General features: G+C 52.9%; 1 protein-coding gene across 3 annotated transcripts in view; it reads right to left on the bottom strand.

Annotated features, from left to right (window-relative positions):
* Positions 1-5242: 5242 nt before the first annotated feature.
* The window catches only part of LOC143380794 (nephrocystin-1-like), a 47797-nt gene continuing 32862 nt past the window's right edge, over positions 5243-20177 (bottom strand). For all 3 annotated transcript variants that reach the window (XM_076834039.2, XM_076834040.2, XM_077105252.1), the window contains 5 exons: positions 19506-19605; positions 13832-13944; positions 11327-11400; positions 8099-8143; positions 5243-6383 (listed from right to left, as the gene is read on the bottom strand). In XM_076834039.2, coding sequence (XP_076690154.2) covers positions 6111-6383; positions 8099-8143; positions 11327-11400; positions 13832-13944; positions 19506-19605 — 605 coding nt within the window. In that variant the 3' untranslated portion in view covers positions 5243-6110. The remainder of the gene's footprint in view (positions 6384-8098; positions 8144-11326; positions 11401-13831; positions 13945-19505; positions 19606-20177) is intronic.

Below are 20177 nucleotides of genomic sequence, written 5' to 3'. Positions count from 1 at the left end.
TGGTCTGGTGCTTACCTTGGGAACAGCAGGTCCAGCACCTGCTGGGTGGGGATGAAATCCCAGTAGATGAACTCCAAGTTGCTGCTGAAATCTAGGTTCCTCCCACAAATGACAAGCAGCAGCTCATTCCTAAGCTGGTCCTGCCTGTAAGTTTCAAGGCTCTCTACGCTGCAGGGTTCATCCGTGTTTCTAGTTGGTTTCAGTTTTAGTAGTTTGATTGTAACACCGGGCCTTATCTCACTTGGTGCTCACTGAGTTTCTTAAATCTTTAACTTGATGGCTTTTACCAAATTTGGGACATTTTCAGTCATTATTTTTTCAATATTTTTTTTTCTGAGCAGGGTATGTTCTGTGACCTGAGAGGCCGACAGAATCACAAGTGTGAGGCCAGCCCGCGCAACTTAGTGTCCCTGACTCAAAAAAAAGGGGGCTGGGGATGTACCTCAGGGGTAAAGCACCCCTGGGTTCAAGTCTCAGCACCATACACAAAAAAAAGAAAAAAATAGTGGTTTTTTTTTTTTTCCTCATTACACTTTCTTCCCTCCTCCTGAGACCCTGAGGAATGTTAGACTCTTGGCTTTGTACGACCTGTGAGTTTATTTTTCCATCTATTAATCGATTTCCTTTTGTTGTTAAGTCTGGACAACTCCTCATACTGACCTGTGTTTAGAGCCTCTGACTCGGGCCCCCTGCGCTCTGGACTGGCTCCATCAGAGCATTGAGTCTGTTACTAAATTCTGTCATTTGGTTATTATTTATATTTTTTTCTCAAATTTCAGTTCGGTTCTCTCCTGTTTCTCTGTGAAATGGGCTGTCTTTCCTTTCACTGTGAAAGGCTGCCTTTCCTTCTTAGAGCATGGTCACAACCGCTGCCTCTGGGTCTCAGTCCCACACTGGGCCATCTTGGAGTGGGCTCTTGATGTCTCTGATTTTCTTTTCCCTTTTTCCCCTTCAGAGATGTTGAGATTTTCCTGTCATTTTGGACTGTATCCTGGACATCATGACTATGGTGTCTTGTGCTGTGAGTCGTGTTTAAATCCTGTTTTGAAACTGATTTTTGTTTTGTTTTGGTGGTGTTAGGGATTGTACCCAAGGCCTTGTGCCTGCGAGGCCAGCCCTCTACCACGGAGCTATGTCCCCAGCGGGTAGCCTGTCGGGGTCCCTCGCCTGCTCTGGGCTGTGGTTTCGGTGTGAGATGTTCTTAGCTCTGCAGGGTCATTCGAATCTGGTTAGTGTGACAGTCCTGGGCCTGAGACCAGCCTGGGTCCCTGTGACTCAGTTCTGAAAGCCTTTGGGATTCTGTTTGGGGTCAGCTTTGGGGTGAGCTCAGATAGTCATGTACTATTTTATGGGACCATTTTCTTGAGCTCCCTTGCTGTGTCCCCTAGACACCTCCCAAGTCCCAGCAGCCTGCCCCTCCATTCTCACCCTGGTCCTCTAGACAAAACTCAGGGTTTTCATTCCTGTGACCATGTCCATCTCAGGGGCTGACAAGCAGTTTGGAGGTGAGGAAGAAATGGGGATCCCCCTGTGCTCTCGGGACCAGGGCTCCTCTGCTGGGGGACAGTCCCCTTCCTCAGTTAGAGGTACCTTCCCAGCTGCCCCAGGCCTTGCCACTATCATTACATGGCCTGGGACAGGAAACAGTGAGAGAGGTTGTTCACTCTCTTTGACCTGCAGGGGTCTCTTTCCAATTCCTGGGACCAGAAATAAGAGGGCTTCTTCTGGAGATGTCTTTCTTTGTGTCTTGTGTCCAGCTCTGGGATTCAGGTGGCCTCTGAGTCCAGGCTGGGAAAACAGGACGCTCAGCACCAGCTGGGTAGTGTCCTGAATCTGGTTCCTCCCACATCCTGCTCCATTTGCTTCTGGGGGTCCCCAGAGAGCAACTGCATGCAATCTGCCGAGGGCCCTTCGCTGCACTTGGTGGCAGAAGGGGGACAGCTTTCTCTACTTGATCACAGCTGAAGTGACCCAGCCGTCATTGTCCCCTGCTCATCGCTGTCCCAGTCCCTCTCGCTTATCCATTTGCCTATTCTTTCTTCACCCTCCTCCGCACCCTTCCCTGGGACATGGGCTTCAGGGCAGCGATAGCCTCGTTCTTGTGGAGGACCATGGCCACTGCACCATCTTGAATTCCTGGCACACAGAGCACCCCGGTAAGTGCTTCTGCAGGACTGATCCAACCTAGTCATGAGGACTTTGGGGACAACTGTTTCTCTCTTTCCTTCCCTAGATCCTCTCCTGCCTACACGTGCTCTGCATGTTCTTCAGAAATGACCTACAGTCAGTCACCAACACACAGGGTCAGGCCGCAGGACAGTCAGAGAGAGCTGGGAGAAGAACAGACCGTCATGTCCACTAGGATCCTTCCACAGCCAGCGCCAGGAGGCCCAGTTCTTAGGGGACCCATTTCCCTCCTTCCCAGGGAGGGGAAGTCATTATCTCAGGAAAATGACGAGTGCAGGGTAGCTGGCTTCAGGTGACTTCACCAGTGACTCAGGCCTTGCCCCAAGGTGGGGGGGAGCCATGCGAGGGGGACGTGGATGTTGGGCTGGGAACTCTGTCCACTGACAGTCCCCGCAGTGGAGGCTGTAGGACACAGCCTGTCCCCTTGACGTCACAGGACACAGGCCCAACTGGACATAGCTAGTGTCTTGACTTCAGTCACCTCAACACTCCCTGGGTGGCAGGGTGCAGGGAGGATGGGCTGGGGAGCTGGGGGTAGTGCTGTGTCCAGGGAACCTGGCTCCCAGTGTCCCTAACAATTCAGAGCAAGCCCGGTGCACTCCAGGGTCAAAGGACAGCTAGCAGAACAGACTCACGGGAAACGAGTCTTCCAGATACCCCCCCACCCCACCAGAGGAGCTCGGTGTGGCTCTGTGAGGACAAAGTTCTGAAGCACTGGCTGCTGGCAGGGTCCGACAGGAGCGGCTGGTTAAGGTCCACTCTGTCCTCAAAACAGGACAGGACCTGAGCCGCTGGAGTCCATTGGTGATCTCTGGGCTCTCCTGCTGCTCGCGGGCCTGCAGGCCAGGGGTCAGCCAGCAGTGCTAACCCAACCACCCAGGCCTCCATGGCCCGTGGGTCCACCCTCCGCTTTCCTATGTCCATGCCCAGCCCTTGTCCATGCCCATCTGGTTCCTGTGGCAAATCACCTGAGCCCCGCGACTGGATTCAGAGAGCTGCTGAGTCACCTGGACCCTGAGAGCCAGTGAGGGAGCTGTGCGGGGGGTAGGAGGGGAAGGACGCCTGTGTCCTCGCCCCTGACTTCGCCACCATGAGGCAGGGAACCTCCCAGGCCACAGGATTGGTGGGTTTAAATAGGACACCAACAAAACACAAGGCCAGGACCGCCCAGCCATGAGTACCCTTGCCTCCAGTTGCCGTGGGCAACTGCTGTCCCCTGGTGCCTGTGCTGTGCCTGGAGCCCAGGGCCTGTGACGTGGCCACGTGTGGAGTCGAGGCGTGAACAGTTAGAAGCCCCAGAGCGCAGCGCCAAGGGCGGTCCTGTTCCCGCCAGCTCTGACCACTCCTTGCCCTGAACACCCTCTGGCCAGCCGGGGATGCTCTGTGCAAAGGAAGCAGAGCCAGTCCCAGCAGAGGTCGCGCCCACTGCTGCTGGCAGGGGACACTGCTGGAGCCTGTGGGAGCAGGGGGCTTCCCATTGCACTGGATGGCGAGGCCAAGCTGCGGGTGCCATCGAGTGGTTTTGGATGTGCCTCTGCCCTGGCATTTGTCCCAGGCATCCAGACAGGGGCACAGCCGTGACTCTCACCTCCAGGAGATCCGACCAACGCTGGGAGGTCAGGAGATGGAGAGGGACGTGGTTCTGGTGCGGGGTCCCTGGCTTCAGGGACTGGAGGACTGGGAGGATAGGCAGGACGTGCAGTCACACACTGTGGCCAGTGTGCTGCTAAGGAGTGCTCCCCACAGGACCCCGGGCTCCTGGCCAGGATGTCTCTGACGCCCTGACAACCCCTTCCTGTTGTGGAAGCTCAAAGTGGCATTTAAAAACTCAGAGAGGTTTTACTGGGAAAAAAAAAATATCGTGCTGCCTGAAGAGGAGGTGGCCCTCAGCAGCAGCCGCCCGGCCCTGAGCCTGTCCCCGCCAGCCAGGCTGACTCCTGTGCCCCTCACTTTCTGGCCCCTCTCCTGTCCCTGTGCTTCAGAAACTCAAAGCTGACTCCTGACACCTCCTCAGATGAGCAGGGAGGCAGTGGGGAGACCCTGGACCAGTCCTGCTCCTGCTCCTGCCGGTGCCTCCACCCCAACGCCCCACCTGGCTTCCGGCCAAGAACAGGCCAATGCTTAAAACATAGAAAGGGGGGACTTAGGAAGTAGATCCCACAGTGAGCGGCGTTCCCAGTGGGGCAGGGGCAAGTCTCGGGTTCCTCTGAGAACAGGCCTTCAGGGACTAAGGTGACTTGGTGACAGGGCAGGAACCAATCCCTCGGGGGCTCACACCTCTGCAGAGCAGAGGTGCCACTGGGAAGGTCCACGGAGGCTGCTTCATGATGGGCAAGGAGAGGGTCTTCCTGCCTCTTCGTGTCATCCACATGTCACCGAGGGCAGAGGGGACACAGAGGGGCGCACCCTGGAACCCAGCTCCTGGGGATAAGTGGGAGCTCTGTGGGCCAAGTTCTCACCTGGCAGGCTGCTGCTGGGTCCCTTCATGCCAGGCTAACTTCTGAAGTTAAAGGCTGCTCTGATTTGAATGTGAGTCCCCCAAATTTCAGGGGTTGGAAGCCTGGTCCCTGGGGCCATGTGAAGAGCGGGTGGGGCCTGCTGGCAGCGGGTGGCTTTTGTGGGGCCTGAGTTAGTTCTGAGAGTGCGTGGTCCCCCCCCCACCCCCGGGGGCTCACTTCTCACCCGGCACCCTCTCTCGTGCATTAGCTCCTGCCATTGTGATGCCATCTGCTGTGAGGCCCTCACCAGAGCCCAGCTGGTACTAGTGCTGTGCTCTTGAGTCTCCAGAGCTGTGAGCTAAATAAAACTCTTTTCTTCATAAGTCCCTAGCCTCAGGTATTTTGTTATAGTAACAGAAATGAACCCATACAAGGACCAAGTTTAGGTTAAGGGCTTTGAGTAAGTTAACTAAGATGTAGTTCAGAAGTTTCATAATATGATAAACCTCTAAAAAAGCCTCTTTTAAGATGGTATGCTGCCAAAACACAAGTACCTCATAGGTACTTTTAAGAGTTTAAGTTAATTTTTTTCTAATTCATTCACACTTTTCTTCAAATAGCTCTCTCAAATTTTATTTGCACAAATGCTTCTTAAAGGTTTGCATGGATGAGGCAGAACATGGTAGGCAGAAGAAACTTACCATGGTGTCTTCCCTTGTGTGTCAGCTGTGACACTTGCCAGCTCTGACCTGAGCAAACTGTTTATCGCGCCTGGCTTGTTACTTCAGTAGCAGTGGGGAGAACTGGCAGGTTAACCCAAGCGCTAGGCACACAGTAGGTACTCAGCTAATGCCCGCTGCTACTGCCTGCTTCTAACAGCAAAGGCTCGGGACCTTCCACCAGCAGTCACAGTTTCACTCAAAACGCAACAAGACGGGATGGACTCCTCTCTGTTCTCTAAAGGGACCAGGCTGGAAGGGTTTTTTCTTGTTTTTTGACAGAGCACTTACTATGCTGACTTGAAAAGGAAAAAACGATTCTGCTTTTGTACCTAATTAGGAATAAATAACATTCAAATATCAGACAGAATTAAGTGCTTAAATACACTTAATTTCTCAAACAACAAAAATTTTAGTAGCAATGATCATACATTTTATGTATTCTGGATCCTAAACTCTTATCAGATAGGTGGCTTGGAAATACCTTCTCCTATCCAGTGCACTGTCTCTTCACTTTTTTAAATGGTCATAAATTTAGTTTCTGATAAAATCTTGCTTTTATAGAAATTGACATTGCCAACTTAGTTTTTTTTTAAAGTCTTCAAATTTAGATGCGACAGTATTTCTTATAAAATTTATTGTTTTAAAACCTACCCAAATTATATAACTATTTCTTAAAAAACACAATCTGTATCCAAAAAGGGGGTGAGACCAGAGTCCCATGGGCAGCTGCCTTTGGCTCTGGAGCAGGGGCTGGGCCGCTGGGTCAGGCCGACAGCTTCCTCACCTCCCCCAGGAAGTCATAGGCCTGCTCTGAGAGGTCGAAAGGCTGGTGGGCCCCATCTGGGGACAGAAGAGCACGCAGGGCGCCCCCATGCTCCTGGTTCTGCTTGAGGAAGTCAGCGACGGCCCTCCAGCGAGCCCCCTCGCTCTCCTCTTCTGCCCAGCGCAGCGGGGGCAGCAGCGTGGAGCACAGGAGTGGCCACGCGCAGTCGTGGTAGACCAGGAGGAAGGTGGCCTTCAGGCACTCGGGGTCTCTCTGGGAAAATGCCAAAACCACAAGTGACCAGGACGGCCCACTCGCTGCACCTGAGGCACGACAGCCACCTGGGGGCGGGGTGGAGGGTGCCCTGGGGCCCGGCAGGGGGTGCAGCCGCCCGGGGCAGGAGCAAGGTGGGCAAGAAGGGGAGCTCGGCCCTGCCCGAGCCTCCAGGGCTCCGGAGACCAGGGTGCTGCGGTAGGATGGGTGACAGGGCATGGTCCAGGCCAGACAAGCAAATACAGCAAAGCTGTCAACTCGGCTCCACCACAGCCTATCAGAGCCATGGTCACATCCTGGTGGCAGGGACGGCTGTGTCCTGCATGGGGTCCAGACAAAGGAGACCCCAGGACAAGATTTGCAGCCACACCTGGGTGGGGTGGGGGCCCTCGGTCCTGAGGGTGTCAAAAGCTCCCAGTGACAAGAGTGATGCATACCAGCACCGGCTGCGGTGGGTCTCAGAGGGCCCAGCAGGCCCAGGGCAGAGCTGTCACACGCAGCAGAGCCCATGATGTGTCCCCAGCTGTGCCCATGTGAGCACTGGGGTAGTCCTATGGGACTCAGGACAGTGTCTCGACCCTGACCCCTGGGTTTAGGGGCATTAGCATGTCTTTATCCCTCGTTCCTTGCAGGTGACCACCGCCTCCATTCAGGAACTGGCTGCCGCGGACTGCAGGTCCGAGCAGCCTTCTCGCTCTTCACAGGGACACAGGGAGCTCAGCCACATGTGCCCTGTCTGCGGCCACTTTTGCAGCACAGTGGAGCAGCTGCTTTGAGTCCAAGGCCTCACACGTGCTAAGTGACTGCTCTATAAATGAGCTTCACCCCCACCTGGAGTTGAGCAGTCCCGACAGAGGCTATGACACCTACAAAGCCAGAAATATTTACTATCTGGCCATTTACACAAAGTTTGTTGCCAGGCGCAGTGGTGCACACCTGTAACCTCAGTTGCTTGGGAGGCTGAGGCAGGAGGATTGCGAGTTTAAGGCCAGCCTCAGCAACTTGGTGAGGCCCTTAGGACTTAAGTGAAATCCTGTCTCTAAATAAAAAGGGCTGGGGATGTGCTCAGTGGTTAAGTCCCTGGATTCCATCCAATCCCCCAAAGAAAAAGGCTGCCAAATCCTGGATTACAGACGTCAAACCCCACCACGGTCCACTGTCCACTGCAAGTTCCATGTGCTGATTACCTCTCAACAGAAGGCAGAGCAAGTACTATTTCCGATACGTGACGCAGTTTAGGCTGGTTTCTCCTTCTCATTCTCTGCTATGGGTATTGAGAGCTACAGGAATTTTTAAAAGTAAGGAACATTGGAGAGCCAGCCAGAAGGGCTGGTTCAGAAACTCCTTCATTTCAGTGAGACTCAGTGACCTGAGATGCCTTTGCACATTCAGACCCGATCACGCACACCCTTCTTGGAATGTGCACTGTGACCACAGTGACATAGTTTCCCTGACAGACAGCAAGCACCACTGTGGCCACTTGGCTGGAGAAGAGCCATTATGGGGCTGGGCGGGGCTCAGTGGCAGATCGCTTGCCTGGCATGCTGAGGCACTGGGTTCCATCCAGGGGAATATACAAATGTATGTTCAGCAGCACATACAAATAAATGGAGTCTAGTGACAACTAACCAAATATAGGAAAAAAAAGGAGGTGGCATTACTTGAATGCAAACAACAGCGCTGCAAATACGAAGTCAGCGTGAAAGCCACATTACCTTCTCCGATCTTTTCAACATGCTCTCTCTCTCAGCCCACGAACTCTAGAAAAGCACAGAAAGAGGTCAGTCCTGTGTCCCCGCAGCACTTCTGCAGCTTGTCTCTGAGGGAACCTGCGGGCAGGGCTGGGAACAGCACAGAGTGACCAAATGACACACCTGCTGCCAATCACCAGGTACCAGACCCACACGGCAGAGGTGTGCAAGGTGCCCCAGGAGCTCAGTTCTTATAAGTCAGAACCAACTTAAGAGACAGCGGCAGCCACAAGTCATGCGGTCTGCAGTGCCACAGGCTAGGGCTGTGAGCTGGCACTGAGCTTCCAAGGTAAGACATCAGCGAGAAAACACTGCCAGATGCCACAGTCCCCGACAATCCTGCTGCCATGCGATGCCCATGGATGGGGGAGATAGAGTGAAGCAGTTTTGCAATATTCCAGCCTGCCCACAGGCTTCACAAAAGCTCCTTTAGAGAAATAAGAAACCCTGGGGTAACTGATCCCATGGGGTATGGACTGGAGTTCCCAGCCCCGGTCCTGGCAGCCGGTGAGCCTGGATGGAGTGCGGCCAGCCTCAGGGCTGCCTCCCAGCCTGGGTGCAGGAGGCTTCCCCTGCCGGGGCCTGATTTGTGGTACACCTGCAGGCCGCACCCCATTCTTAGGAGGGAGACTCTGGGGTGCTCATGGACACGGGTACCAGGAAAGAGAGTCTCTATGACAGAGAGGCTGCTCCAGGAGTGATCACAGATGAAGCCACTGTGAGAAGGTTCCGGAGTGTTCAATTTTCACTGCCTCATCAGACATGGTTCCCCACACTACTGACTATTCACCATTGCCTGAAGGTCCTCAAAGGCCTGAAGAGGCCCCTTAAAGAGCCAGAATACTTTACTAATCAGGCCAGGCACCATTCTTATTATTAAAAGCTAATCACATGCTAAGCATAGTGGTGCACAGCTGTAATCCCAGGATTCAGGAGGCTGAGGCAAGAGGATTGCAAGTTTGAGGCCAGCCTCAGCAATTTAGTGAGGCCCTAAGCAACTTAGTGAGACCCCATCTCAAAAAAAAAAAAAAAAAAAAAAAAACCCTAACAAAACTGCACTTATTTAAATACACCAAGAGGTACACACACTTCATCATGTAAATCTGAAGACAATATGGCTTAATGTGAATATCACTGAACAGCTTTAGACCGACTCTGCGGTAAACTCTGACTATTGTTGGTGACATCCTGCACCATCTTTCACTGAGCAGCAGCCAGTGGTCAGCTCTTTCCCACAGCCCTGCTCTGCACCAGGCCCCTTCTTCCTTTCTGCAGCAGACAGAAGTCCCTGCCCCCGGCTCCCTTCAAGTCGGGTAGGCCCACAGAACTAGTGCTGGCCCAGGTACCCTCAGGGCGAAGGCTGTGGAGATCTCACCGGACAAACCTCCCTCTGTCCTCTCCCTGTTCCTGCAGGGACAATGGGCAGCAGAGGAGGCTGCTTGTTCTAGTTCTGGATGATGCCCTCAGGGTGGGCCTCTGCCAGCCCGCACTATTGGGGGACCATGGAACAGGGTCTTCGCTGACCCAAGCTGGGCAGGGTCCATGAGTGAGAAGCCAGCCCAAGCCCGTGTGGGCGGCTGGTGAAGCCTTGCTTGTCCTGTCACACAACAGGCCAGGGCAGAAGGCTGGAGAGTGTGGTGCAAACACTCTGCCATTTCTAAAATTCACTATGGAAAAATTAAGACAATACAGATTAAAATGACCCATGACCCAGAGGCCATCACTGGTAGTTTCCTGGAGCATCATCTTCCAGATGTTCTCACAGATCCCCCGCCCATGTAAGTAACACGTAACCACATGTACCCACATCTGCGCACACGAACGTGCACACATGCATGCAGCTCTCTCTGTGGATACACCACCCACATGTACCCAGCGTGTCCCAAACGAGGTATTTTTCCTTTATGTTGCAACAGACTGCATGGCTTTCTCCTTGTGTGCTCCGTGGCCCAGCCTGTGGCCTAACTGGCTGCACCCAGCTGGCCCTCGGTGACAGCCCTGCTGGGCCCTGATGAACTCCGGGGCCAGTCAGGTCACTGCACGTTTCTAAGCCATCTGCTTCTCAAGGACACGCAACCGTCGGCTAGCCTGGCCCTGAGGTCCCCATAACAGAGACGTTCCTGTGGCGAAAAGGCCCAGCCCTCAGTGAACAGCTGCCCTGTGCTAGGGACTTCAGAGGGAAGCAAGACCAATACTGCACCGTCCAGTACAGCCCCAGGGGACCATGCAAGTGGCCATGGCCATGACCTTTTTGCTGAAAAAGGTCTAAAGAGAATCTTCTTATTCCCCCACCCCAGTCCCGCCAGCACGCAGTCAGCTGCAGGTCTGCCGGGGATCTCCGGGGCCTTCCACGTTTGCTGTCAGGCCCTCTGACCACCTCCTAGCCACTGAGTCCCCAGAGCCTGGCCGCCTCCTTCCTGCACATGGGCTGAGGAGGAGCCCGCCTGCAGCACAAGCCTGGCGGGAACCACTCCCAGTGCCCGTGCCCTCCACACTGGGTGGGCAACCTCGCCCACCCTCCGTCGCTCCCTGGCCTGCACCCAGCATGCCAAACCAGAAAACAGCTCTCCTCTAGAATACTCTCCACTGATTCCTTCCTGCTTGGAATGTCTGCTCAGCGTCTTCACCCGCCCTCAGTGAGTTGAAATCCCTGCTGGCCCAGCCCAGAGCTCCTTAATGAAGCACTGCTGCCTTCTTTAAGTCGCCATGGCCCAGGGCACCGTCCTGCTCTGGGCACGCACCTGGCATGAACATGGGTCCTCTAATGTTTGTTAATCCTGACGTATTAGCTTGAGCCACGGGGACCCGCCATCTCTTAAAGCCAAAGCCACTGGACACTGGAGATGTCACGTGCTCTGGCCTAACGTCCCTGCTGTTCTAGACACAGCAGCCCGTGTGAACTGGCCCTCAGGAGCGCCGCGTGCTCTGACTCGCCTCTGAGAACTCAGCTGGTGGATTTCCGCTTTTAGGACGTCACTGGTGGTCATGTTAAGCCCAGAAAGAAGTAGGCACAAAAATGCCATAGGGACCACAGGTACCTCGTGCTGCTGGGTCAGGGGGGCAGCCTGGCAAGAGCTTTTACTCTGACAGCAGAACAGTCCTGGGAGACGCCATCTACTGAACAGGTGACAGAGCTAGGTGACAGAGCTCACTAAAGCAAAGCCAGCAGGTGCATGGGCACCATCTACCCACCCTGAGGGCGTCCATCACGTCGGGCTGCTCCAGGAGCTGGGGGAAGGTGGCCAGCATGGGGTGACTAATCAGATCTGAAAGACACACCACAGAGTCAATGCACCTCTTTGCCCTGCGTCTAAAAACACTCACATTAAATGATTGGGCCAAATGATTTGTTAACACCCGCCACACACCTTGACCTCCAGGAGGCTCAACACAGTGCCCCCGACACCCCCTACCCCGACCCCCTTGTCCTGTTTCAGGGAGTTTAAAGCGATTCCTGCTAGGGTGCGGGTCACTAGGCTCTCAACAGGGAGGCTGGGAAGTTTATTTCTTCTCCTGGGGTTTCTTTCACATTTCCACCCCTTCCTCCTATGAGGGTGGCCTGGCAAGAGGAACTTCCAGTTAGGTAGCCTTGCTCCCGGAGGGTGGGCAGGAGCCAGGAAATGCCAGGGGAAGGAGAGGGAGCTGCTGCTCAGGGTGGCTCCAGCCCTTGGGAAGGACCCCAGCCTTGGACAGGTGCCAGTGGGTGTTGGTGGGTGAAAATGGAAGGATCCAGAACTGGAGGGCCTGGCCCCACGGCTACAGACACATAGGACAGCACTGAAGGCCCACAGGAGGGCGGCACAGGAGGCAGCTGGCCCAGGCCCCATGCACTGTGCTGTTGTCCAGTGCCTGAGCCCGGCGACTCCTGCAGCAGCAGCAGGTCACCTCTGACAATTCTGGAGGAGGAATCCTTGGGGTCCACTGCCAAGGCACCAGCAGCTGGTATCTGGCTTCTTACTGTGTGGCTCCCCTGAAGAAGAGGAATGCTGGGGCCCACGTGAGGAAGGCGGGGAAGGTCGGGAAGGCACGTTCCCTGCACCAAGCTCCTCTAAGGGCACCTAGGCCCTTCATATGGGAGGCACCTATCCCCAGTCACTTCTCCAGGTCCCACCTCTTAACACCACCGCTGCAGCAACACTTGATACACAGAGGGACTTCTGAAAGGGCAGATCTATTCTATAATTTTGTGTCCTCACTAAAGAAAAACCCCTCCTCTTGATCTTATTATGCTTATTCTGATGATCAAATGCAGTCAGCCATCTTGAGTGATCTTCTCACCCACAGGAGGGACTGACTAATAAACCTCATTCTCTTCAATAAGTCATGTCACACTGGGTGTGGTGGCCCACGCCTGTAATCCCAGCAACCAGGGAGGCCAAGGCAGGAGGACCACAAGTTCAAAGCCACCCTTAGCAACTTAGCAAGGCCCTAAGCAATTTAGCAAGACCCTGTCTGTAAATAAAAAATAAGAAGGGCTGGGGATGTGGCTCAGTGGTAGTATCAAAAAACAAAAACTAAAAGAAGTTGTGTCACTTGTGAAGTTTTTCTAGAGTCATTAAAATAAACTCATCAGGCTTAATGATCCTCCCTTAGCGTATGGCCTTGCTAAAAAATGGCTGCTAGGGCTAGGATTGTGGCTCAGGGGTTAAGCGCTCGCCTCGTTCAGGCGGGACCCGGGTTTGATCCTTAGCACTACACAAAAATAAAGGCATTATGTTGTGTCCATCTACACCTAAAATAAATAAATAAATATTTTAAAAAAAATGGCTGCTGACTTTGAGCTGCCAGGTACCAGGTGGTAATTTCCTGGGTGTGGACTCTGTCTAACAGGAGTTGGGCTGCTCTTTCACTCACTCTCCTGTCCCCTCTGGCCTGCCTTCCCTGGTGTCCCTTCAGCTCCTGCAGTTTTCCTGCCTGGGCCTTCAAGTACGCCATCCCTCTCCCCAGAAGGGACCCTGTTAATCTCCTCTCCACGCTTCCTTCCTCCAGAGCACTTCCTGTGGAGGCGGAAACCCTGCACTGCTGGGTTGAGGGGCAGCCATGCCTCTGTCACTCACCAGGGCCAGCACCACGTCTGGCACATGAGACAGGACACATCTGCTTACTCGTTTATTAATGAGTTCAAAGGCGATCCAATAAATTTAAACTATTTTTCTTTTTAGAGGCAATTCTGGTAACACATTTCTCTCTCATTGTCAATTCATTCATGTAAGAAACTTGATTTCCTAAAATTATTGGACTTGGAAAAACTTCAAACTTAAAGAAGCTATAAGTAAAACTAGCGCCCAGAACCCGGAACACTCCTTACTGGATACGCTGGTTTTATTCCACTGGCACTTCCACTTCATGCATTAAGAACCAGCTATTTGGGGTGATTCTGGTTTCATCCCCCAAAGATGCAGGGAGAACTTATGGAACAAAAACAAATGATTCAGAGACAGAGAAAATATGATTATATCTGTGTTTTAGGATCTCCAACCTCCGGAATTTAAAATGAGAATATGTGAAAGAATTTACATGCACTTGAGCTCACGAAGTTCAGTGTTCTGAAGGAGTCCCACAAAGGAAGGGCCAGGTGCACTTCTAATATGGTGTTCCCAATGTCACATTTACAGGCAGAAGACAGAGGGTGGCACGGGTCAAACACACTCAGGAGCACAGAGCATGGACACACAGGAAACCACGCAGGCCCCTTACCAGTACTCTGCAGGCTCATCCTGTCCCTGAGGAGCACATCTCCAAGAATTTGTCGATAAAATATCAGCAGGTGGACGTAGCACATCCCTCCGATCAGTGTTTCTGGCAGCAGGCTGTTACGGAAGGACAAAGAGGCAGTCACTAAACAGCCCCTAGGCTGGCCAGCCGACAGGGCTTTTTACTGTAATTACTCTAAGGAGAGGCTGCAAGTTTTGCTTCATTACTGGAAACATTTTAACAACCTAAAGGTGAAACTTCCACTCCAGCTGGCCACATTAAACTCCACACAACTTGTATTTTAGGTGACACTTTGGAGTCTCAGCTCTGAGTCGAAATGCTGGCCTACACGCCCACATCAAAGGTCAAGTAAAAAGTCATCAATTACATGTTCAGGAGAGCAGGGGATTAGGGAGCTACAGGTTGTAACAGGGTATGTGCTGCCACGCCTAGCTGGGAGTGCAGAGGAAATGCCAGATCAGACAGGGCAGGGTGGGACACGGGGGTGGGACAGGCCTGTGGCATCCTGACTTGGCCACTTCCTGATTGTGGATTAATCAACTTTTCTCCTTGTGCTTTCGTTTCCTCGTTTGTGGAATGAGCTGCTACCTGCATTTCAAGGAACTGGGTGGTTAAAGGTGGCCTGTGTGGAAGGCCTGGTACAGGGCCCGAGATGGGGCAGGGACTCGGGGTGGACAGAAGACTCAGTACTGAAGTTCAGTTGGTATCGGTTTAGAATAGACGGTTGTGACTTTAGGATATGACCCACCACTCCTATGGTGACCACAAAGACACCACCTCCAGAACAGACACCAAGGAAACTGAAAGGGAACCAACTGTGTCACTATAAAAATCACTTCAACACCAGGGGAAGCAGGAGCGGGAAATCAGGACAGAAGCTCCAGGACACTCAGAGAACAACCGCCCAGGGCAAGGCCTGCCCGCCAGCGACCACTTTATTCATTTATCTGGTGCTGCTGGGGCTGGAACCCAGGGCCTGGGCACACTGGGAATGGGCTCTGCCACTGAGGCCATCCCCAGCCCCGACCAGCAATGACCTTAAGTGTAATAGATTAACCCCCCCAAAATTCAAAGCCACAGATTGTCAGAATGGATACAAAACGAGATCCAACTATATGCTTTCCTATAAGAGACTCACTTTTACACTCAGAAGTTATAAAAGAGATCTTAATTTTATAAATTAATCCTCTATCTTAACTCCAGAGTTTTTGAACAATTATCCTCGGGGCCACATTCAGGCTCCCAGCTGGCTGGAAGGAAATGGTGATCGTGACCCTGGGCTGGCCTGAGCGAGGGGATCCCCGTTCCTAAGCTTCCTGGGAACTGGAGCAGCACCTTGCCCACTGTCCAGAGACATCGAGGCATGGTGCAGGCCAGCTCTCCCTCCCCCCACTCCAGGCAGGAGCAGCCGCTGCCCTCTTCGAAGCCACTCAGGTTCCCACGTCTACTCCTGACCTACGTACGAGTCGCATACTGGCAGCCTCAGTGCCCCATGTGCACCCAGCAGTCGTGCTGTGACTCCAGGGGCTGCTCTGCCTCCGGCCCCTGTGGCCCGTGTTCCAGCTGCTGCTGAGTAACAGTGGTCGCTGTGCTGCACAGGGGAAGGGTGGAACCCTCCTTCCTTCCTTCCTTCTCACCCCCTCGTTTGCTGCCCACCTCTCTGTTCATCTGTCTGGCAGGCACGGCACTCCCACAGCGGGCACGCCTTTCCTTCTGGCACCTTCCCACTCCATGAGGCAATGCTGCTTAACTTTTTTTTTTTTTTTTAAATTCCTTTAGAGAAACCTCCTGATTTTTCCAAACCTAAGATGGCCAGAAAGTTCTGTGTCACCAAAGGTTAGCTGAGTTGAAGAAGTAAGAACATATCCTCTTGACCTCGCACGGGGACCAGCAGTCTCTGGTGGCAGAGGTGCTGTGATTGGGGTGAATGGGCCTCAGATAGGCCATATCCTATTTATTTTTAGCAGTAATATAACAGCATTAAAAGAGAGGAAAAGAATGCATCAAAAAGGCAAAGGGAAGTCCATTTCCAGCACCGCCACAGACACGTGCACATAGCTTGCTTCTATAGGCCAGCGCTTCTTGGTGCTCAGAACTCAAGAGTTCAAACTCGGAGCTTCCCCTCCCCTAAGGGGCTGAGAACCTGATCTCTGCAAATTGAACCCTTTGTATAAGAGCTCCAGAACGAGAAGGGTAATTCCTATTTAACCCTGAGATCAAGGCTAAACAATATAGAGCACTAAGTTAGATCTGGAACAGTTGCAGAGTCAGAAAGCCAAGCCTTGGGGAACCTGAGACACCTGTGTGCTCCCTGCCACACTGACAGCTCCCCCCAGCCTGTCCCAGCCCAGCTAGCTCGCTGAACAGTCTGCTGGGCCCCTGTGCAGGACCCTGGAGCTCTCTCCAGGAAGCACGGGTCTGCCCGGCTTCACCTGCATTTTCAAGGTCTCCTGACACCCACAGGCTACACTCATGTAAGGCTGTGGGCTGGGCAGCTAGGGCCCTAGGGGACGACGGGCTCTGAGACAGACACTGGGCTTCCTGCTCTTGGCGCTGCTGCTCCACTGTTCTGTGCTCGCTGGCGTCCTGGAAAGACCCCTCCTGTCTTCTGTGAGCAGAGACGTGGCTGAGCCAAGGTGGAGCTAGTAGGCAGGGCAGGTGGGGCTGGAGGTGTATGCACCTTGGAAAGAGAGGAGGGGGCTGCAGGTGCCATACTCGTTCCCTTCTCTCTGCAGGTAGCAGTATGGGTGGCGAGGATGCCCAGTTGGGTCAGTCCTGCCTTTGCCCCTCCAGGTGCTCAGGCAGGGCAGCCACATCCTAAAGCTCACATCCAGCCTCTGACCTTGACCTACGTACACCGCAGCCCATGGTCCACGGCTGTGGAAAGGTCTAGGGCCTCTGGCTTCACTGCATGGCCTGCTGTCGGTGAGCCAGACTGTCCCTGGGTCACACCAGCAGGGTGCCCAAACCCACCCTCAGCATCACCAGGGGCGCACATGGCAGGATCCCGCCATGTGCAGAGGCAATGGCAGGACAGCCCTCAAGTCTGGGTAAGTGGCAGGGGCGGCAGCAGCAGGGCTCCTGAGAGGCGTGCTCTGACACCAAAGGTCTGGGTGCCTGTGTACACTACACTCAAGCGAGAGCCTCAGTCCCTGAGGTTGGGGACAAGGACCCAGGGCCTTCTTAGTAACCCAACACACAGAAGAGTGCTCCTAGTCTCATCCACCCCTGGCACCACGGTCAAACCTGACCTTGAGATGGTGAAAGGACCTAAAAGCTAGTATCTGGAGCCACAGAAACTGCCGGAAGCGCTGCACTGACAGGGCTGCATGGGTGCCCTGGGTTCCCGGAGGAGCGGCTGGCAGCAGCAGCAAGAGGGAGAACTAGGCCCCACGAGATCCGGCTGGCCCCTGACAAAGACCGCTACTGTGCTGCTTCTCCTCTCACTGGGGAAAAAAACCACAATTTTTCTGAGGAAAGATTTGCCAAAAAAGGGCCACGAACATCCAGGAAAGAAAAAAAAAGGGGGGCAGGTAAGGAGAAAGACTAATCCCCAGGAGCACGTTATTAACAGTTACTGAAAGACTCAACACCCGTGTGTGATGACAAGCACCTGTCAGCTCTGGAGAAGGAATAGGGGATACTTAAAGCAAGGCCCCGACCCAGGGCCGGAAGCCACCACTCAGGGGCCATGTCAGTCTGCTTCCCCTGCTGCTCCAAAACCTGCATCAGGCTCACTGTCCCGTGTCCCCTGTGTGACCTGGAGGAAGGCCCTCTCATCCCTCCAATCAGTTAACACCTGTTTTAAATTCCTCAATCCTACCAGCTGTGTTGCACCTCGACATTGAACAAATTTCAGGATACGGCACCATGTATCTACCTGGTGTGCACTGACATTTATTTGGATATAAAATAATTATGATATAGATAATTATAGCCAACACCATTGTGTTTCCCTATAGCCAGGGACTATAAATATGCACTAAGTGTTTTATATACTTGCTTTCAATTAAACCTCATTACAGCTGGAGGGAACTGATATTGCTATTATCCCCATCTTAAAGAGGCAGCCACTGAAATCCCAAGAGAAGGTTACATGACTATAGGGCATCGAGTGAGAACTGGAAGCTCTGGGATCTCCCCAGGAAAAGGCAAATGAAACCACGGTGAGAAACTGCTGTTTACTTTTTAAACTGGTCTAAACAGAAAACCATACCATATGCTGCCAAGAACACAGAGTCACTGAAACCCGTGCACAGTGAGGGTGAGACGGTCAATGGCACAGGCGTTCAGGAAAGCAGCCAGACCAACACCAGATGTCCCGGCAAACCCTCTGCTAGGCAGTCCTACTTGAGATGTAGGTAGCCTCACGTCCACGCATGCAGAAACGTATATGCAAATATTTAGAGCAGGTTTATTTATAGTTACCCAAACCTAGAAAAACCCAAATGACCACCAACTAGAGGATGATAAACACATGGTGGCATGTCCATCAAATGCAGCAGTTACCATTTAGAATGAACAGGAACAAATCACTTAACACAGGCAACAGTGTGGACGAGCCTCAGATGTATGATGGTCAAAGACGCCAGACTCGCAGGCCGCATGAATCCACCTACGGCATCTGGGAAAGGCCAAAGTGCTGGGGAAGAAAACTGAGGAATGCTTCCCCGAGGCCGGGGCTGGGAGCTGACCACAGAGGGACAAAAGAGAACCTCTGAGAGCAAAGGGAGTGCTCTTTGGATTGTGGTGATTGTCACGTGATTGGTACATTTGTCAAAACTCCAGGAACTGCAACCCCCAAATCATAAATTTTACTGCATGCAAGTCAAACCTAAATAAAACTAACATTAAAAAAAAAATTCATACTGTAGTGACTTGGCCACATCAGTGTTTATGGCAGCTCAATTCACAGTAGCCAAGCTATGGAACCAAGAGATGAATGGATGAAGAAAATGTGGTATCTATACACACAACAGAGCATTACTCAGCCTAAAGAAGAATGAAACTATGGCATCTGCCAATAAATGGATGGAACTGGAGACTATCATGCTAAGTGAAATATGCTAGTCAGTCCCCAAAAACAAAAGGCCAAATGTTCTCTCTGATAAGCAGATGCTAACACACAATAAGGGGAGGGGAGGGAAGAAGAAAAGTTCATTGGATTAGACAAAGAGGAATGAGGGGAAGGGAGAGGGGCTGGAAATAGGAAAGACAGCAGAATGAGTGGGACGTCACTTTCCTGTGTTCATATATGAACCCACGACCAGTGGAACTCCACACTATGTACAACCACAAGAATGGGAAGTCGTACACCATGTATGTAGGATATGTCAAAATACATTCTCCTGTCCTATAAAACCAAAAAGAACAAGTGAAAAAAGATTTCCCTGAAGATAGGCCCAGGCATTGGTCAGTCTCATTTGTTCAAAAGTTGCTGAAGGATTTATTACCAAGTCTGTCACTTGAGCTAAGTGGTAAAGAAGAGTAAATGATGCTAAGCTTTATTATTTTTCTATTTCTCTTCTGTTCTTTGGCAAAAAATAATTAATGGGGGAAAAAGTAACTGACAAGAGACAGCCAAGCAGGGGGGACCCAAGGCAGATGCGACCTGGGGTCGAGTGCCTGCGGGCACTGCCTGGGAAGCAGGACGCACCTGAGCATGCTCCGCGACCTTTGGGTGAGAGACCTCAGTTTCACCAGGAGTTGAGGCTGCCTCCGCATGGTCATCATCTGCTGGAAAACACTGCCTTGCGCTGTCAAAACAGAAACAGACCCACAGCTGTCAGCGCTCGGAACGGGCGTTTGGTAAGACTATTAAGTGAGAGGTCAGCAAACTGGTGGTTACAGCAGGCAGGAGGCGCCCACACCCCTCCGGCTGTCAGAAGAGATCGGGCGGTGACAGCAACCTGGGGCCTCCCTACAGCACCCCCTGGCCACTAGGGCAGATAGCCGCAGCAGCACACAGAGAAAGGGGGAAGGGCACATGCGGCCCCAGGAAGAAGCACCTGCACCCCAAACCCCAACTCCTTCCTGTTTCCAGGAGGAGAGAGCCTGGCACCGGGGCAGCAGCCAGGGTTGGTGTCCTGGACCACACAAGGACGGGAGGGCTGAGGCGTGCGAGGGGGCTCCAGCCGTCAGCCCGCAGCTCCCCGAGGGAGGGCCCATCTGTGCTGCCCTCCACTCCCTTCCCTAGTGTCCCCTGGCCAACAGACATACTGATGGGTGCTCCATCTTCCTGGAGGGTGGCTGGAGGGTGAGGTGGCATGCATGTCACGATTTCAATGCCTACACGCCCTGACCCCGAAATGGGCCATCTCTGAGGCAG

The sequence above is a fragment of the Callospermophilus lateralis genome, chromosome 14 (genome assembly GCF_048772815.1).
Source record: "Callospermophilus lateralis isolate mCalLat2 chromosome 14, mCalLat2.hap1, whole genome shotgun sequence".
Taxonomy (NCBI): domain Eukaryota; kingdom Metazoa; phylum Chordata; class Mammalia; order Rodentia; family Sciuridae; genus Callospermophilus; species Callospermophilus lateralis.
Note: the sequence above shows the minus strand (reverse complement) of the source record. Positions and strands in the feature narration are given on the sequence as shown.